Source organism: Chiloscyllium punctatum, chromosome 23 (genome assembly GCF_047496795.1).
Source record: "Chiloscyllium punctatum isolate Juve2018m chromosome 23, sChiPun1.3, whole genome shotgun sequence".
NCBI lineage: Eukaryota > Metazoa > Chordata > Chondrichthyes > Orectolobiformes > Hemiscylliidae > Chiloscyllium > Chiloscyllium punctatum.
In genome coordinates, this window is record NC_092761.1 from 60,910,813 (window position 1) to 60,930,587 (window position 19,775).

At 41.2% G+C, this 19,775-nt stretch overlaps 1 protein-coding gene across 1 annotated transcript in view; it reads left to right on the top strand.

Annotated features, from left to right (window-relative positions):
• Positions 1 to 202: 202 nt before the first annotated feature.
• LOC140494108 (high affinity cGMP-specific 3',5'-cyclic phosphodiesterase 9A-like) overlaps positions 203 to 19,775 on the top strand; it is a 78,416-nt gene continuing 58,843 nt past the window's right edge. The window contains exons 1-8 of the mRNA XM_072593078.1: positions 203 to 409; positions 6,755 to 6,825; positions 7,836 to 7,913; positions 9,171 to 9,214; positions 12,031 to 12,085; positions 12,605 to 12,675; positions 14,410 to 14,491; positions 15,027 to 15,108. Coding sequence (XP_072449179.1) covers positions 338 to 409; positions 6,755 to 6,825; positions 7,836 to 7,913; positions 9,171 to 9,214; positions 12,031 to 12,085; positions 12,605 to 12,675; positions 14,410 to 14,491; positions 15,027 to 15,108 — 555 coding nt within the window. The 5' untranslated portion in view covers positions 203 to 337. The remainder of the gene's footprint in view (positions 410 to 6,754; positions 6,826 to 7,835; positions 7,914 to 9,170; positions 9,215 to 12,030; positions 12,086 to 12,604; positions 12,676 to 14,409; positions 14,492 to 15,026; positions 15,109 to 19,775) is intronic.

A 19,775-nucleotide genomic window follows, 5' to 3' on the forward strand; every position in this document is an offset into this window, starting at 1 on the left:
ATTTGGTCAGCTCTTAATGAGGCAAGTAATTAACTGTACTCAGGGGTGAGAGGAATTTCAATGCAGGGTTAATGGCTGCTTGTGTAATCAATTGGAATTATTTGGTTTGCCAAGGCAACGACACCCAGCTGGGGACAGATTGGTTTTGAGTGGATGAACATCTTTAGATCACTGCGTTTCAGGCTCTTGCATTTCAGTTGCACCTGCTCAAGTTTCCCAGGTCACAGAAGGAGCTGTGATAGTAAAGGGAGCAGAGCTGGGGAATAGCAGTCCTGGTCTGATCTCTAGCTTCTGCGTGCAGTACCCCTGCTCTGCCTTCCTACCGAGAGTCCAGGAAATGGGATCAGCCTCCTCATCTGCCTACGTACCAAAGATTGTCTACTTGGAGAAAGACAATGCTACACACAAGGTACGGGCTCCTTTGCAGCATTTTCTGCCCTCTTTTGATGATGACGATGACGATGATGAATGTTGAGGTGCAATTTGTATTGAAAAATGTTTATACTGAGGTACAGTTCGTCCTTTTGCCAAATTCCTACTTGTGAGATAAATAATGGGGAGTTATTCATGAGCGATTTACCTTGAGGTATGATTTGTATTGATGCAAGTTCAGTATTGACATGAGCTTTATCTTGAGGTGAAATTCATATTGATGTGAGATTCACTTTGATACAAAGTTCCTATTGAAGTGTGATTTGTATTGAGCCTCAATACAAGAAGAGAAGATTTACCAGGATGTTGCCTGGAATGGAGAATAGGTCGTACGAGGATAGGTTGAGAGTTCTCGGCCTTTTCTCGTTGGAACAGCGAAGGATGAGGGGTGACTTGATAGAGGTTTATAAGATGATCAGGGGAATAGATAGAGTGGACAGTCAGAAACTTTTTCCCCGGGTACAACAGAGTGTTACAAGGGGACATAAATTTAAGGTGAAGGGTGGAAGGTATAGGGGAGATGTCAGGGGTGGGTTCTTTACCCAGAGAGTGGTGGGGGCATGGAATGCGCTGCCCGTGGGAGTGGTAGAGTCAGAATCATTGGCGACCTTTAAGCGGCATTTGGATAGGTACATGGATGGGTGCTTAATCTAGGATAGAAGTTCGGCACAACATCGTGGGCCAAAGGGCCTGTTCTGTGCTGTATTGTTCTATGTTCTATGTTCTAAATCATACTGGGACATATGCTTGAGGTGGTAGGAGGTGTGTTTTGTATTGGCATGTGAAAAAATATTCTATTGTTTGCTTGTTGGAACCATGTAACATTATCAGACAAATTGCAACTTTGTATGAGTGTGACTATGCACAAATATGTACAAATACCATTAAAGGCCAGAGAGGAAACTAGACTACTGACTTTAAGTAAAAGAAAGCAACACTAAGTGGACATTTGGATGACTATTTGTTATCCATAGATCCTCCACCATCTGTAAACTCCAGGAAGCTTTGCACATCCTGGCCACAACTGTAGGAGATGTCACCAGCTGCTTGGCTTCCAATTCAAGGACGGTCTGGGTCACTGTATTGTCTGTGGATGGCTAAACAAGAACCACAGGTCAATGTTCTAGGGGCGTAACTTCAAATCCCATCAGGGCAGATGGCGAAATATAAATTATTTATTTTAGAAAGCTGGTCTATAATTGCAACCATTGTCTATTGTTGTAAGGAAATCTGCCATCCTTACCTGGTCTGGCCTACATGTGACTCCAGACTCCACTACAATTTCCCTTTAGACAAGTGAGCATGAGCAATAAATGGTGGCCTAACCAGCGATGTCCAGATCCTATGAATGCGTTTACAAAAATGCAGCAAGCTGATTGCATCTTCCAGGTGATGTTCCACAGAGATTCACCAAGCAGAGTAAATGGGTTACTATACAGTATGGTGAGAAGAAGCAGGCAGTGCGAGAATCAGTGCAAATATCACAAGCTGCTTGTTTGGCATTTCAAGTAGAGGAGCATTGAAAACCAGCCTAAATGGATGAATGTGTATTGACTATTTACATAATGTTCAAAAATGTTGATCAGTACGTCACCAGAACCACCTTCACTCAGGTCCCAGTTCCATGCGACTGGACATTATCTAACAACCCTACTTATGGAGTCCAGCTGTTGGTATATAGCTATCAACTCCATATACTACAGAATCCTCACAGAGAGAGGCCCTCACAAACTTGTTTCCATTGTGACATCTCTGGCAGGTCCCATGGTCTAGTGCTAAACCATCCCACAGAGGACTCGAGAAGTTGTGAAAGTGCTGTTTGCACAGGGTATTTGATAACCAGAATGTGTTTCCTCACCTACTGAGTCTCCCTTTCCTGGTGTTAGGGGAAAGAGTGCCACAAAATAGAGGAAAGCATTGTGCAGGTGAAGTGGGAAATGTCTGGAGGTTGTGGTCTTCATTGGAATCATGGCATAGGACAAAGTTAAAATTTTTCTGATGAGAATGCTGTAAATATAAGTGTGAAAATTGGTCATCTCAAATTGCTCCTAGGGATATGCATTCATCATTATCTGGATAGCAAGATCAATCAAGTTAATTCAAGGATGGGGGAGAATTTCAGATTTCTGGGGTATTAGGTTAGATTTTGAGGCAGAAGAGAGCTCTAAAAGGTGTGTATGATTTTCACATGAACAGGATTGTGCCAGTTGTCTCTTCCAGGAGACTAACACTCTTCCTTTCTGTGGGGGGGGGGGATATCTATACCAGATGGGCTATTGTGATTCAGGAAGGTGACTCACCTCTGCAATTGAGGGCAATTAGGAATGGGTAACAAATATTAGATTTCTCAGTAACTCCCATATCCTGTGAAAGAATAAAAGTCATCCTATGGAGGGTTTTTAAAATAAATTGGGAAAGATATCTGGATAAAGTAACAGAGAGCAATGTTAGAATAAAGATAAAAATCACACAACACTGGGTTATAGTGCAACAGGTTTCTTTGGAAGCACTAGCTTTCGGAGCACTGCTCCTTCAGGTGGTTGTGGAGTTTAAGACACAGAATTTATAGTAAAACTTTCCCGTGTGATGTAACTGAAATCATATATTGAAAACAATCTGGATTGTTTAAGGCTCTCACCGTTTTAGAATGACCACGTTGGTTTCAGTTCTTTCATCTGTAAATCGCAAAACTTTTTTAAAAGTTACATTCTCAAGTGAACTTTAACAATTGGTGTCATGTCGGTCCAGATACTGTATTTAAGGTGTGAGCTGCTCGGTGTGAGACTGTGTGCCACAATGGTCAGACTGATTCTAAATTTAGAAAAAGAGTAATCCAGAAGTAGAAAAGATCAGGCCGAGGCAAGTCGGATGGTGAAGTGTAAAAGAATAGTGAAGGGAAAGGTGAGCACAATTAGGGATCAACAAGGAGACTCATGGCTGAGGTACTGAATGAGTAAGTTGTGTGTGTCTACACAATAAAGGAGGAAGTTGCCAACTAAAGGAGAAAGAGGTAGAGAAGCAGGATAAAAAGAAACAGGAGCTTCCTCAAAGGTTGACAGCTCTCAAAAGCTGAAATGTCACCCAGGATGCATTTTACATTGTTGAGGGATGCGTGTGAACAGTGCAGGTGCTGGCTACATTCCTGTGATTATCCTTTAGATATAGGAGTAGTGGCAACAGTGTAAATACTGTTATAAAAGGAAACAGGATATGTTTGGTAATCACAGGCCAATAAGCCAAACATTAATGATGGGGACACAAGAGGAAACCATGATCCACGGCAAAATTAATTGATGACACTCAATGCAGATTTATTAAATCCAGTCTGACTAACTTTGTTGTGTTATTTAATGAAATAATAGAGGATTGATGAGACATTACAGTCAATGTGTACGTGAACTTTCAAAAGATGTCTGAAAAAGAACCACAGAACAGACTTGTTAACAAAATTGAAATTCATGGAATTCAAGGAGCAGTGACTAGATGGATGATAAAATGGTTAAGAATTAGCAAGCAATTGTCTGTCAATTTGGATCGAGGTGCAGAGTGTTACTCGCATATCGACAGTTCTATTTGTAAGATTTTAATGACTTTAATAAATTACAAAATTGAGAAGTGTTGTAAACAATGAGGAGGTTAGTAGTAGACTTCAGGACAATCTGACAAAACAAAAATACTGAGAGGAAAATGAATGCTGAAAAATGTGGTAATGTTTTGGAAGCAGAACAGAGGCACTATAAGCTAAAAGGTAAAGCTTTGAAGGAGGTGAAGGAATAAAAAGATCTTGGGATTCACATGCAGAAATCATTGAAGCTGGAGGACAGCAATGGGAATACTATGCACAATGAGGCAAGCTACATTAAATCTTTATAAAGCACTCATTAGGGATCAGCTGGAGTGTTATGACCAACTCTGAACACCCACACTTCAGGAAACATGTTAAGGCCTTGGCGAAAGTTCAAAGGAGACTTACAAGAATGGTACAAAGGATAAGCTTCTTTGGTTCATTTGCCAACCAATTAACACTATATCCTGTGCTATGAATTATTGTTTGTTGGAAATCTGACATTCTCACTTGTCCCAATTGAGCCCAAGACAAAAAGCTTTGGCAACATGACTCTCTATTCGACAAGATTCAAGGACACCAGTTTCTGGGAGAGACTAGAGAAGCTGGGATTGTTCTCCTCGGTGAAATAGCACAGAAAGGAAATTTGAATTGAAGTTTTCAAAATGGTGAAGCATTTTTTTTTGTAGAGTAAATAGGGATAATTTATTACTGTCACTACTGACAAAGGGATCAAAGTGTGGGGATATTGGGGAAATTACATATTAAATTGTTCCATTCAGAATGGCTTGTCCACAAAGGTGGCAGAAGCAGACTCAATAGTCAATTTTTTTTTGTAGTTCTCCAGAAGACCCTAGTTTCTAGAATACTACCCACAGTTTGGAAGATAACATACACATAACCCCACTCTTCAAGAAAGATGTAAAGTAAATAAAAAGGGGGCAATAGGCTTATTAGTCTAGCCTTAGTGGTATGGACAATGATAGAATCTATTAAAAGGGATGTGGTAACAGAATATTTACAGAATCATAATGGTTTAGAAGGATCAACAGAGATTTTAAGAAAGAGAGATGATTGTTTTTGAGATTGTAATCAGCAGGTTTGATACCGGGAATTACTGTATTTTGATTTATCAAAAGTTAGATGCTACACAAGTTGTTATACACTTCATGGCATTAGGGCTAATACATTATTTTGGATTGAGGGCTGGCTTATGGATGGAAAACAATGAATAAATAGGTCATTTTGGGGGATTGGCAGGTTGTTTCTAGACTGGATCAAGCTGATTTAAAAATGAAATTGGATTGAGTAGACTAGGTTTACGTTCTGTGAAATGAAAGGTTATCTCTATGCCTTAGGAAATTCTTAAGGGATTTGATGAGATAAATGCTAGGAGAATGTATCTTTGAACTGGGCATTCTAGAATTTGAAAGACCACATTTGAATATGAGGTCAGACATTTAGAACTGAGGAGAAATCTCTTCACTCAACGACATGTGGATCTTTGCAATTTTCGCCTGTACACAGTTTTGGATGTTCTTTCTTTGAGTACATTTATAACCAACATTAATAGATACTTGGTTATTCATGGAATTTAGAGGTATGAGAGTATTATCGGAAAGTAGACTTGAGCTAGAATGTAAGCCATGGGCATGAAGGCTGAATGACCTTTACTTGTCCCATTTTGTTGTTGTAGTCATCTTGTACATTACCCTGGCTAACCAGTTAGTGTCAAGCAGAATAACTAAATGTTCATGCCATGATTTTGGGCCTGGCATTTTTCTCCTCTGTTATCCTAAAGCTGTTATGTTTTGCTGCAGTACAGTTTGCCTGGCATCAACAGCATTCAGTCACCTCACTCAATGACTGCTTTGCCATTAGGACCAAATAAGACCAACACCATTTCAGCATCCACTTGTGTGATGTCTAAAGGGCTGTGACTTCAAGGAACCTAAAAGACTGAAAAGGTTAGGTACAAATATCCAGGAATATGGAACCAGGATAAACAATTAGAGTTGGTATGATTATAATTGGTATGATTATAATGGGCGGCACGGTGGCACAGTGGTTAGCACTGCTGCCTCACAGCGCCAGAGATCCGGGTTCAATTCCCGCCTCAGGCGACTGACTGTGTGGAGTTTGCACGTTCTCCCCATGTCTGCGTGGGTTTCCTCCGGGTGCTCCGGTTTCCTCCCACACTCCAAAGATGTGCAGGTCATGCTAAATTGCCCATAATGTTAGGTAAGGGGTAGATGTAGATGTAGGGGTATGGGTGGGTTACGCTTCGGCGGGGCGGTGTGGACTTGTTGGGCCGAAGGGCCTGTTTCCACACTGTAAGTAATCTAATCTAATCTAATCTAATTAGGTGGCAGCATAGACTTGAAGGGCATGAATGCTATCCTCTTGTCCCATTTTCTTTCTTGTCCCTATCATCTTATACATTCCACACACTCACTAGCAGTTGAACTAACTGTTCCTTTTTCTAATGAATTATAGCACCCAAGCTACCTTTGGGACTGAAGTTATCTTGCCCCTCAGAGAACGGTGATTTTTCTGTATGGATTCGTACTGCGACTGAAATGAGAGTTTACCAGGGGAGGGATTGAAAGGCATTTTGCACATTGTGCTTAGAATTTATCCTTTTAAGGGTTAGTTCTTCAGGTGTTGGTCAAGAAGCAATGAATGCGTTTGCTGCTCCATTCCCTGTCATTTATTTCACGCTGTTAACTGAACTGTATCAATCTGCCTTGCTTGCAGGTAATGTTCAGCAGACACTGCAGACCCAGTGACATTAAAGAGCTGTTATGTACAACTGTTGGTCTCACCAGGTGAGTGAGAGAAATCCAATATTACCATTAGTAGTTTGAGGGCCATTGGGCCTGGCATTGCGGTGTTCTATTATAACTCTTGAGTCATCTAAATAAAATCTATTTGTGGTGAAGAACTTACCTGTTTTATTTTATGCCATCACTTAAAGAAAAGATGATGGTGAAAATTGTATATTCAGTCTGAGGTGATAAACAACAATTTAAACATGTGCTAATTTATTCACTGCAGCTCTAGACTCTGATATAATTCTGAGAGGGAAAGAAAAGATGTAAAATTTGTGTAGCATCTTTCATGTCATCCGTATATCCCCAAGATGCTTTACAACCAGTAAGTATGTTTGAAGTGTAGTCACTGCAGTATTGTAAGAAATGTGGAGATTTAACCACCAGCTGTATGTATTGGACCACCCTGCATTCAAAGACCACAGTTTTGTCCATATGGAAAATCAGGAGATGGGTGCTAGCAGTTTCCTCTTTCTCAGCAGCCAAGGATTCTTTTTAAGAGTTGATTCTTTTATGAGAGAATTTATTACTCTTCCCCCTAATGGCCTCTGCATGGCTTCTTGCGTTAGAGTACTACAGGAGCCTCTTTGGCCCATTTATAAATATAAAATATTTGGACAATGCTGGTCATCAAACACCTATCTACTCTAAATCCATTCTCGCCATTTCAGAGCCAACCATTTTGTTATGGACCTGGAGTCGCATATAGGCATGATCAAGTGGGGCATTAGTGATCTGTGTGTATATATGCAAAAGAAAAGCATGACAATTTCATGGTCACCAATACAAAGATTAGGTTTCAATTCCAGTGTTCATTCATTATTGCATCCCTGTGGTGGGATTTGAGTGCCCCATCTCCTCAGCCCCTCTGGATCACTAATTACCATTCTAGCACCATCTTCCCTTATTTCATCCTGACTAGGAAAATCAGCCCATCAAATTGAACGAATGTGTATGTGACCTATTAATGAAAAACCTGTCTTTCTCTATTCTGTCTTGTTACTTAGGAACACCTTGATCATGCTCGTGGACCAAAACAATGCGATTATATCCATAGATCCAACTATGCCAACTAACTCAGCAAGGTATGTTCATCTGAACTTTTATATGAAGGTTTAGACCAAAGCAATGCTAAAGTGACATTTACCCAATAAACCCGTTGGAAGATAACCGATATTGTGACAAGATAATGTTACAACTTGGGATGGTGGTTTCTCCAGCCTATTATTTTTGTTTTGTGCTGATGTTCATCAGAAACTTCTCTAAGGTGTACATATACAAGGGGCATAGATACAAGCTCCCTATAAATCCAGCAATATGAAGCATGATCTTCTTAATGAAGAAAGTAAGGACAACATCACCGTTTCGGATTTGTGCATTGCATGGTGGGATTTGATGTTAGGATTTGACGTTAGGATTTGACATACAGCACAGAAAAAATACCCTTCAGTCCAACCAGTTTACACCAACCAAACTAAACTAGTCCCACCTGCCTGCACTTGGCCCATATCCCCCCAAGCAATTTCTTATTCATTTTATTAATCTAAGTGCTTTTTAAAGGTTGTAACTGTACCCGCACTTCCACCATTTCCTCTGGAGGTTCACTCCATACGTGAACAACCCTCTGTGTAAAGAATTGCCCCTCATCATTTTTTTTCAAATCTTTCTCCTGTCATCTTAAAAATATGTCCCTTTGTTGTGAAATCCCTGTCATTCACCTTATCCACGCATTTGATGATTTTAATAAACCTCTGTAAGGTTACCCCTTAACCTCCCATGCTCCCAGTGGAAAAATGTCTCAGCCAATCCAGCCTCTCCTTATAAAATCCTAGTAATATCCTGGCAAATCTTGTCTGAACCCTTTCCAGCTTAATAATATCTTTTTTTTATTACAGCAGTATTAGGACAGGGCAGCAGAAGTACTATTCTGGAGAAAGCTTTCGATGGAGGCAATGGAATAATGGTGTCACTGGGCTATGAACTCAGAACCCCATGATATTAGCCAGGATGTAGAGGTTCACACTCCCACTGGAAGATAATTAAATTTTAATTCCATAGAAAAAATTTGAATAAAAGCTAGCAGAAAGATAACTATGCAACCACCATCAAATTTATTTTAAAAAACCTGTCTGATTTACTGATATCTCTGTATCCTCGCCTGGTCTGAACTGATTCCTGGCCATCGGCAACATGGTGATTCTTAACTGCCTCTGTGCAATAAATACTGGCCTAGCCCCTGATGTTCATGTTCCACACATCAATTATAAACAAGTTTTTCAGCTTAGTGCTGTGAAACAACTATCTCTGAAGCATGTTTTCTTCACACTTTTCTTTGTTTTCAGCTCTCCTTACAGAGTGGTCCCTCTCAGTGACAGACAGCTCACAGGTAATGACTCTTTTCAAAAGTCAGTTGACGTACCTACAGAAATATCAAATGGATACCTGATGGAAATTGGTGCAAATGCACCACATGGTTTATACAGGTGGGGGTTTGAGTTGCCGTAGTTCCCATGCAAACCTTCTACCCTAGCAAAAGACTTAGAGGGAGCTTGCCCACAATGCCAATGGCTGCTCCTCAACAAATTAATAGTGGGAGCAGAGTGAATGACTTTAAGATAAGACCTCAACCCCATCTCAGTAGGAAGTCCCACTAAGCTGACAGCTCTTCCGTCCCAGCAGGAGCAGCTGTGAATGGTGTGTCAGCAGACAGCAGGAACCCTTTGTGTGGGAGTCTAAGGTCGAGGGACAAGAGTCTTGGCAAGGAGGCCTGATTGGGGTGTGCTGCAGCTGAGGCCATCATTAAAGGGGGAGGGTTGGAATGACCTTTTGACAGGCTGCCTCTGAATGGATCAAAGGGGCTTGTAAAGGAGGTTCCACCTCCAACCTCTAACTTCCACTCAATTCTCTCCTATACCCATGATCTACTATCTTCCCCCTACCCTTTCCCACCTAGCTAACACCAACCCACACAGCTAAAACAGCCAGTCTTCCTGTTTGGAGTGGACCTAACCTCCATCAATATACATGAAACATTGGCAGGGGGTGGGATAAGGCCATTAAGTGCCCTCTTATGGGCTTCAACAGCCTACATGTGAGTAGAACTAAAGTTGTTTTATTGTCAAATGTACTTGAATACAGAAGTACAGTGAAAACTCTACAATGTCGCCACACACAGCACTGTCTGAGGTACTAAAATAAATTAGGTACAGAAATACAGGAAAAAGTTAAGTTCTACATTATTTCATTAATTTATACAATGAAGAACTATAAAGTTACAGGATAGCTATTACAGTCCTCCTTTAGCCTTCAGTCTCCCCACACATGTGGTCCCGCTCTCCCCCATGCTGGGCCAACCCCAACCAGGCTCGCAAGCTGCTGACCACCATCTGTGACAGGCTGACCAGATTGGCCCCCAGCCCACTGACCACTCTGCTCCATTCCAGGTCCACAAACGAATACCCACCACACACCCACTTAATGTGTGACAGTGAGCAGGTAGGACATGGAAAATCCACCGCTTGCATTCTGTGCGCCCCATCCACATGCTGAACCCTGCGACCGGATGAACAGCTTGTATTTATCATTGGATTAGCGTAGGGATGAATTTCTCCTGTGGTGAAACATTGAGTTGAAATTTGTTTCATTTTCACAAATGTAATCTGGCTGAAATCTCTAAAATGTTTAGAGCTGGAAGGTAGAGACTGAGAGGTTATGAGCCTGGCTAGAGAGCGTAGAACTGCAGATCACAGCCTCAGGATAATATTTCACATTGACATAAGGAGGCATTTCTTCATTGAGAGGGTTATGAATCTTCAGAATTCTCCTGCTCACAGGTTTGTGAATGCCCAGTCATTGAGTATATTCAAGTCTTTGGATACTGCCACTTCCACAAATATTCACTCCCTCCGCAACCAATGCTCAATAGCAGCAGTGTGCATCATCTACCATAGAGTCATAGAGATGTACAGCATGGAAACAGACCCTTCAATCCAACCCGTCCATGCCGACCAGATATCCCAACCCAATCTAGTCCCACCTGACAGCACCTGGCCCATATCCCTCCAAACCTTTCCTATTCATATACCCATCCAAATACCTCTTAAATGTTGCAATTGTACCAGCCTCCACCACTTCCTCTGGCAGCTCATTCCATCCATGTATCACTGTCTGTATGAAGAAAATTGCCCCTTAGGTCTCTTTTATATCTTTCCCCTCTCACCCTAAACCTATGCCCTCTAGTTCTGGACTCCCTGATCCCAGGAAAAAGACTTTGCCTATTTATCCTATCCATGCCCCTCATAATTTTGTAAACCTCTAGAAGGTCACCCCTCAGCCTCCGCTCCAGGGAAAACAGCCCCAGCCTGTTCAGCATCTCCCTGTAGTTCAAATCCTCCAACCCTGGCAACATTCTTGTAAATCTTTTCTGAACCCTTTCAAGTTTCACAACATCTTTCCGATAGGAAGGAGACCAGAATTGCATGCAATATTCCAACAGTGGCCTAACCAATGTCCTGTACAGCCGCAACATGACCTCCCAACTCCTGTACTCAATGCTCTGACCAATAAAGGAAAGCATACCAAACATCACCTTCACTATCCTATCTACCTGCGACTCCACTTTCAAGGAGCAATGAAGCTGCACTTCAAAATGTCTTTGTTCAGCAACAGTCCCATGGACCTTACCATTAAGTGTATAATTCCTGCTAAAATTTGCTTTCCCAAAATGCAGCACCTCACATTTATCTGAATTAAACTCCATCTGCCACTTCTCATCCCATTGGCCCATCTGATCAAGATCCTGTTGTCATCTACAGGATGCACAACAGAACTTCTCCAATGTTCCTTTGACAGCACCTTCCACAGCTATGCCTATTCCCATCTAGAAGGACAAGGGCATCATGTACAAGGGAACACCATCAGCAGCAAGTTTCCCTCTCTGCCACTCACCATTCCTTCAGTGTCACTAATCAAAATCCTGGAGTTACCTCCCCAACAGTATTTGGAGTCAAAAGGGCAGTTTACTACTACCCACTCAAGAGCAATTAGGGATGGCCCATAAATGCTGGTATAGCCTGCAATGCCCACATGCCCTGAATGAATAATGGGTTTTTGAATGCCAAGGGATAGTGGATACACTGGAAAATGTGAAAAGGTCTGCTGCATTCTAATGTCTGTCATCAATCACCTTCTCTGCATATTTAGAAGAAGAAGATTTGATGCAGAATGTTCTGACGCAAGTTGCTGACCAATTTTCAAGGTAAGCAGTCTATATTTTTTCCTTGAATTTTCAACATTTGCTTTCCTCTTATACTGAAGGTATTACCTATTCTGGGTTATGGGTCCATTGGAACAGGTAGCACCATGATTGCCTGGGCCAGGACAGTGAATGTTAGACACCTAATCCAACACATGGGACATCACCGTATCCATGGCTTTTCACACTCCTATACTTTAGTCGGGGTCAGGAATAGCAGGGGTTTCCTCTTGTGGGTCAACTACTCATTGTCTTTTGCCCCTCCCTCTACCCTCCTGGACCATTTAACATTCTGCAGCTAAGGCGCTACCAAGGACAAGAAGGGTGACAGCCTCCAATTCCCTTCATAAGATTATGAAGACTTCTTTCAGTGCCCAAGCGTAATTAACCCAAGATAGCAGAGAAACCTGAATCCCAGAGCTCCATTTGTATGATGGTGTTTGATCAACTGAGCAGGACAAGTTAAAATACAGATGATGCACAGAGTTTAAAGTAACTATTGATAGTTTGCTTCTCTTGCAGAATTTTCAAAGTCAATGACCTGAAAACTGAAATCTCAAGCAGATTGGCAGCATTGGAAAAGAGGGTTGAATGTAAGTTGGCATTTTGAACCTTTCATTTACATTGCTGATAGTGTTGGTGCTGTTAGTGGTGGAGGTCACGGCAATAAATTGGATAGGTTCACTCCTACATCCCATTGTTCATTCATTTTGGACGAATCTCTGATTCTTGGAGTGACTATGTTGCCTCACTGCTTAGAAGGAAGGGTCAGCATGTGGAAGGGGCCGCATAGAATACAAGGGGTGGACTTTCTGTGTCCTACCTAAGCCAATGAATCTCGCACATTAGCAGCTGCAATACTCATGGTCAATATGAATGGAGGTGCAGATTATCCATTTTCTGAACAATAAAATGATTTTGGGTCAAAAAGCCTGTTTCAGAATTGAGATCAAACTTCAGGCATTAGATCAGAAGCCACTCAACAGTAAATGAGGATTTTTAACCAGGATTCATTTGAAGTAGCCATTTTGTATTAACTGTTTGAATATCTGGAGCATTGATCTTATACTTTCAGTTATTATAGTAGAGATTTTGCAGTCCCAAAGAATTTGAGATTAACAAGCCTCACAGCCAACCACCATTGATGGCAGCACCAATGTTATTTGTTGTATGCAGTAGGTATGAGCAGTTTTCCGTGGTGACTCATAAGAGCAGCAGAATTATCAACATCAATCGCATCAGCAGTCTCTAAAGATTTTAGGATTAATGAATCCTGTTTTGATAGCCCTGCAGATTCAGTTGTATATTACATTTTTCTGAACAATGCAGCCTAAGAACATCCCAGCTTCAATCTTTAAGCAAGGATAGTAACCTGCAGCTATGGTCTCTGCTTCTAGGCACCGGGACCAATTCAGGCAGGGCTTCAACACTATGAACACTCCTGGAATCTGCATTTACCTGAGCTTTAAGATGGAACAGGATTGTGGTCATTAGTCAAATGGTCAATATTTGCCCCCTGAAATCATGTGAATGTTTTCTTGGATAGGGCATGTGAAGGTGGCCAATACTGGTACTAAGTGAAAGCAGAAGGGAAAAGAACGAACATGCAAAGAAATAACATTAACCGTTACCATTCCTGAAAGATCGCGCAAGTTTAAAATGTTGCTGTAACCTATTTATTATTACATAGAGCAAACTCTCATTTCTTTGAATCTTGAATGTTTGGAGATCTATTTGAGTGTGGAGTTAAGAGAAATACATTCGGTTTAGAACAAAGCAATTCAGTGTATCACCTGCAAATTTGCTTTTGAATTTCTTGGACATCTTTTTTCCCGTAAATGTTTTGGAGCCTTAAGGTCAGGCACTTGGTGGGACAATGCCTTTATTATCCAAAATTGTCCTCCTTTTCAAACCGTTTATGCACAAATGAGAAAGAAGGGAAAATGATTGGGACGTGAGGCTGAAATTTAAGATTTTTGTGACTTACCACTGGGTTACCTCAACAACTCTCGCACACATAGAAATCACACATAAGACCATTTTCTTTTTCTCTGATCCATTGATGTGTCTGAGATTTGGGGCCAATCAATCATCACCAGAAAATATTGACACATTCAGATCAACCAATATAGCAGTCCTTTTAGGCGTTAGAGAGGGGATGGGAGAATTTTAACTGCTAAACTCAACCCAGTGCTTTCAATAAACTCCAAGAATTGCCATTTCAAGATTGAAAAGAAACATAACATTCAGAACTATGATGACAATGAATTCAAAATCCTCGCTTCTACACCTTTTTAAATTTTGTCTAATTTCAATTTTGTTTCCAGTGGAAGGCTTAAAGATGGTGGAAATAGAGAAATGTAAGAATGACCTGAAGATACTCAAGGATGAATTGTCCTTAGGCAGCAGGTGAGAGACCTAAGTAGTCAATAATTAATGTTGTTCATCTAATGAGAGGAAAAGTTATTATGAAATAAGTGGTGTGTCAGTGCCACAGCAAATGTCAGGAATGGAACAGACATTAAAGGATTTTAGTGGAACTCTTTGGCACCGTTTTGAAGGGGAATCTCTCTCAGCCACTCGTGAGAACAGTCAGTGACTGATTTGAACAGTTCATCTGAAAATTGGTACTCTCTTCCAAAAGTGCAGTACTCCCTCAGTGCACCATTGCAGTGCAATCCTAGATTACCTGTTCAAGTCTTAAGTGAGATTTAACTATCTTTCTGACTTGGGCACGCATATAAATAAGAGAAAGTGAGGACTGCAGATGCTGGAGATCTGAGCCAAAAGTGTGGTGCTGGAAAAGCACAGCATCCGAGCAGCAGGAGAATTGGTGTTTCGGGTATAAGCCCTTCATCAGGAATATAAATATTCAGCCACAGCTGATTCCTGGATCAGAGACCACCTGAATGCTCCTAATTTTAACAATTTCCCTTTCTGCCAGATCAAACACATCTTGCAAGCACACAATCGTGGACGAACCTATAAAACTGACTCTGCAACGTGATGTTCCAAAATATCCCAAGGTAACTGTTCAACTAAAATGAATCTAGTCAGAGTTGTGGGATAAGAATTGAATTGAACTGAATTAAGTCATTTATTGTCACATGTATTCAATATAAAATACAGTAAAAAGTGTATACAGCTGCCGTGCGTAGGCACCATTCACACTAACTTAAAAAATACAGAAAGGTATAACTTAGAGTCCTTCTGCTCTGGGATACACCATCTCCCTGCCAGAACTCTGGAGAGCGAACACAGTTAAAAATAATCAGCATTACTCATGACTGTAATTATTAGCCTTGGCTGGTTGGAAGCAGAAGAGAGTAATGGAGAATGTAGAAGAAGATAGTCTTCTCTCATTTTGCATCTCAGGAGAGGAAAGGTTGAAGTCCAGGCAGGGAAACGGAGTTGAATTATTTTCTGTGAATGTTAACAGAGTGCGCATGAATCTGTGTCGAGATGGCAAAAGTTTTTTTTTTATAACCTGCCTCATGCCTGACCTATATGAAACCCAAAAGCAGGTTTAGGCTATTCAGAAATCCCAATATCTAAGCACAGTCTAGCATTAGTTGAAGATTGCATATTTGCCAATGCTGCTGGAGGTTAACCAGGCAAATTATATAAGTTTTGGAGTAGCTATAAACATCCTTCAATCACTGAGGAATTGTCATACACAATTACCTGGAGTTGAGTGGAAAGGCTTCCAAAGTACAGAGTTGTCTAGTGATCCTCTCTACTTAATGATCAGCATGGATTGAGGTAGACCTCCCCAGTGCAAGTATTGCATGGCCAAGTACGCAACAACTGAAGTGGTTGAATGGTTAGGTGGGCCACAGAAACCCAAATAATAAACCAAGACTTAACTAAGAACTTCTCTGTCCAAGATGCCTTTTTTTAAAACTGTTCGGAGGCTCCTGTGATAAGGTTGCAGGAATAAGGAATTCTACTGCATAGTTGAGGAAGCAGAGCCATGCCAACAACCAACATCTGTACTGTTGAGTTGACAGTGCAGTAACCTGTTATCATTGATCATTGAGGTTAGATAATGTTCCTAGCGGCAGTTTTATTAAGAGTGCTAATAAAAGATTGAGGGTGCAAACTCTCCACTGGTTGCAGTCATAGCTGACATATTGGATGATGGTTGTGGTTGTTGGAAGTCAGTCATCTCCGCTCCAGGACATCTCTGCAGGAGTTCCTCAGGGTAGTGTCCTAGGCCCAAACATCTGCTTCATCAGTCACCTCCCCTCCATCATAAGGTCTAAAATGGGAATGTTCACTGAGCATTACACAATGTTCAGCACATTCACAACTCTTCAGAATACTGAAGTAGTCCATGTTCAAATACAGCAAGCCTTGGACAATATCCAGGCTTGACGAAAGTGAGGATTGCAGATGCTGGAGATTAGAGTCCAGATTAGAGTGGTGCTGGAAAAGCACAGCAGGTCAAGCAGCATTCAAGGAGCACAAAATTGACATTTGGGGAAAGTCTAAGGGCTCCTGTCTCACTATCCAGGCTTGGGCTGATACACAGTAAATAACATTGGCAGCACACAAAGAATGATAGGCAATGACCATCTCCAATAAGATACAATCTAACCATCACCCCTTGACATTCAGTGGTGTTATCATCACTGAATCCCTCAATATCAATATCCTGAGTGTTACCATTGACCAAAAACTCAACAACTCGTCACATATATACACTGGCTACAAGAGCAGGCCAGAGGCTACAAATCCTGCAGTGAGTAACTCCTCTTCTGACTCCCCAAAGCCGCTCCACCATCTACAAGCCACAAGTAATGAGTTTGATGGAATACTTCCTGCCTGCCTGTCTGGATGGCAGAAGCTCCAACAACACTCAAGCAGCTTCACATTATGAAGGACAAAGCCTGCCTGATTGGCACCATAAGCTCCACTCCCTCCACCATGAATGCTCAGTAGCAGCAGTGTGTACAAATCTACAAGATGCATTGCAGAAATTCACCAAAGATTCTTAGACAGCACCTTCCAAATCCATGACCATTTCCATCTAGAAGGACAAGGACAGTAGGTATATGGGAAAACCACCAGCTGCAAGTTCCCCTCCAAGCCACTTGCCATTCTGACTTGGAAACATATCGCCTTTCCTTCTGTGTCACTGGATCAAAAGCCTCAAACTCCCTCCCTAACAGCATTGTGAGTCAAGCTACAGCACATGGACTGGTTCAAGGAGGTATTCTGAAGGGCAATTAGGGATGGGTCAGAAATGCTGACCCAGGTAGTGTTGCCTCTGCCTTGAATGAATTAAAGTTAGGGCCTTTTTTTAAAGAAAGAAAACACAAACTGCTGTGTAGCTCGCGACAAGTCTCTCGCTTCACTTGGTCAGCAGATTAACCAGGTTTACAGAGTTTACCTACACATCTTATTAACAGACACCGATCTGACATCAAATGTAGCTTAAACCTACAGACCAAGCATCTTGTGAGATCCTCTTTTGCAATTGCAATGATTGCATCAAACTCAGGTGTAAGCTATAGCTCAGTCAACTTTTCATTTGTTGAAACCAGAGGCCAATCCAATGAGTGGGACTCTGATAGTAGAATGGCTTCTGTAAATTTCCCATGAACATTGGCTGAAAGGGAACAGGGCAAAAGTGAGGATTGCAGATGCTGGAAACCAGAGTTTAGATTAGAGTGGTGCTGAAAAAGCACAGCAGGTCAGGCAGCATCCGAGGAGCAGGAAAACCGACGTTTCGGCCAAAGGCCGATCAGGAAAGGGATCAGACAGCCCTTTGAGGCAGATAGTCATAAGAATTCTAAGAACAGATACAACGACTCAGTGATTCCCAATGGGAAAGCATCAGGTCTGTGTTTACCATTGTCCTTGATAAGAAAGGTAAAATAAAGATGTTTGCTACACCTGTAAGTATACTATACTTGTCTTTGTGCTTTGCACAGCAATAATAATAGACACCTGGAGAATCCAGGCTGTGATTTCTTACACTCTACCACTTGTGCTCACTATGCAGTCGCTTTGAACGTGTTTCTGCCATTTATGTATTTAAGGAAAGCATATTGATGACCCATTTATAACAACCTAGCATATAAAGGTCCTAGTGCATTCTAAAAACAACAGGGGTATATTGGATACTTAATAGTAAGACTTGCATTCGTTTAATGCTTTTCACAATTTTTGAGCATCTCAAAGTGCTTTTATAGTCATTGAGGTAGTTTTTCAAGCTAGTCACTGCTGTAATGTAGGAAGCACGGCAATTAACTTGTGCACAGTAATACCCCACAAAATAATTTGTAATAGGGACTACATAATCTGTTTATTGGAATGGTGATTAAGGATAACTACTGTCTGGGTCACTCGGGAGATCAGTTTTGCTCCTTTACAAAATAATGTCATGTGATCTTTTACCTCTGTTTGAGAAGGCAGCTGGGGGTGGATCTTGGTTTAACTTCACATCCAAAATCTGCTGAGCAACTACTGACAAAAAAAAGTGTTAAATACAGGAGACCCAGCCCGCGGAGAAAAACATATTGCAATTAATAAGGCGCAACCGGACAGGAGCCATAAACTAAAATAACTCATCTACAACCTGCGACAAATCTAATGTGAATCTAGTCTGATCCCTGTATATGGATTAAACAAAAACATAAGATGGGAGAAGGTGTAGGGATCCCTCGAACCTGCCCTGCTATTTAATAAGATTATGGATGATCTAATCGTGACCTTAACTCTAATTTCCTTTGATCTTCCTATCAATTTAAAGATCTGTCTAACTGAATCTTAATTATATTTGGTGACCCAGCCTCCACTCTTCACTGGAAAAGAGAATTGCAAACACCAAAGCCCCCCTCAGGAGAAAAAAAAACATTTTTCCTCATCTCCATTGAAAATGGGAGGCTCTCCTATTTTGGAACTGTCACCAGTGATAGACTCGTACATGACGGTAACATCCTTTTAACTTTGTCAAGCCCTCATAGAATGTTTTGGTTTTCAGTAAAATCACTTTACATTCCACTTCTCCAATGAGGATAGGCCCAAACTGCTTACTTTTTCCTCCTAGGACAAAGAACTCACCCCTTGACTGAGAAAGTGAACCTTCTCTGAACAGCTTTCAATGCAGGTATGCACCTCCCTAAGTATGATAACTTTACCGAAGGAGTGATCTTGCCAATGCCTTGTACAGTTGTAGCAAGACTTCTCCACACACCATCTGATCTCACGCGTAAGGAAAAACAAACATTCTGTTGGTCTTCCTAATTACTTGGTGTGTCTGTATGCAGAATTTGAGTTTTGTGTACAATGACAACCACACCCTTCTGTTCTACCACATTCTGTACTTTCTATCCACTTCAGTAATTTTCTGCTTTTCTATTCTTCCTGTCAAAGTGGACAGTCTAACATTTTATTTGACATAATACACAATCTCCGTTTTCTCTTTACTCCACCTATCAATATTCTTTTGCAGACTCTTTCTACCCTCCTTACGATTTCCTTTTCTAACTATCTTCACATCATTTGAAACGTTTGGCTGCTATACGGTTTGTTCCTTCATCCAAGTTATGAATGTAGGTCATGAAGAGTTGAGGCCCCAGCACTGATTCCTGTGATACTCAGCTAGTTACATTTCACCATCAAGGAAATGACCCATTTATCTGTTTCCTGTTAGTTAGACAGACCTCTATCCATGCTAATATAT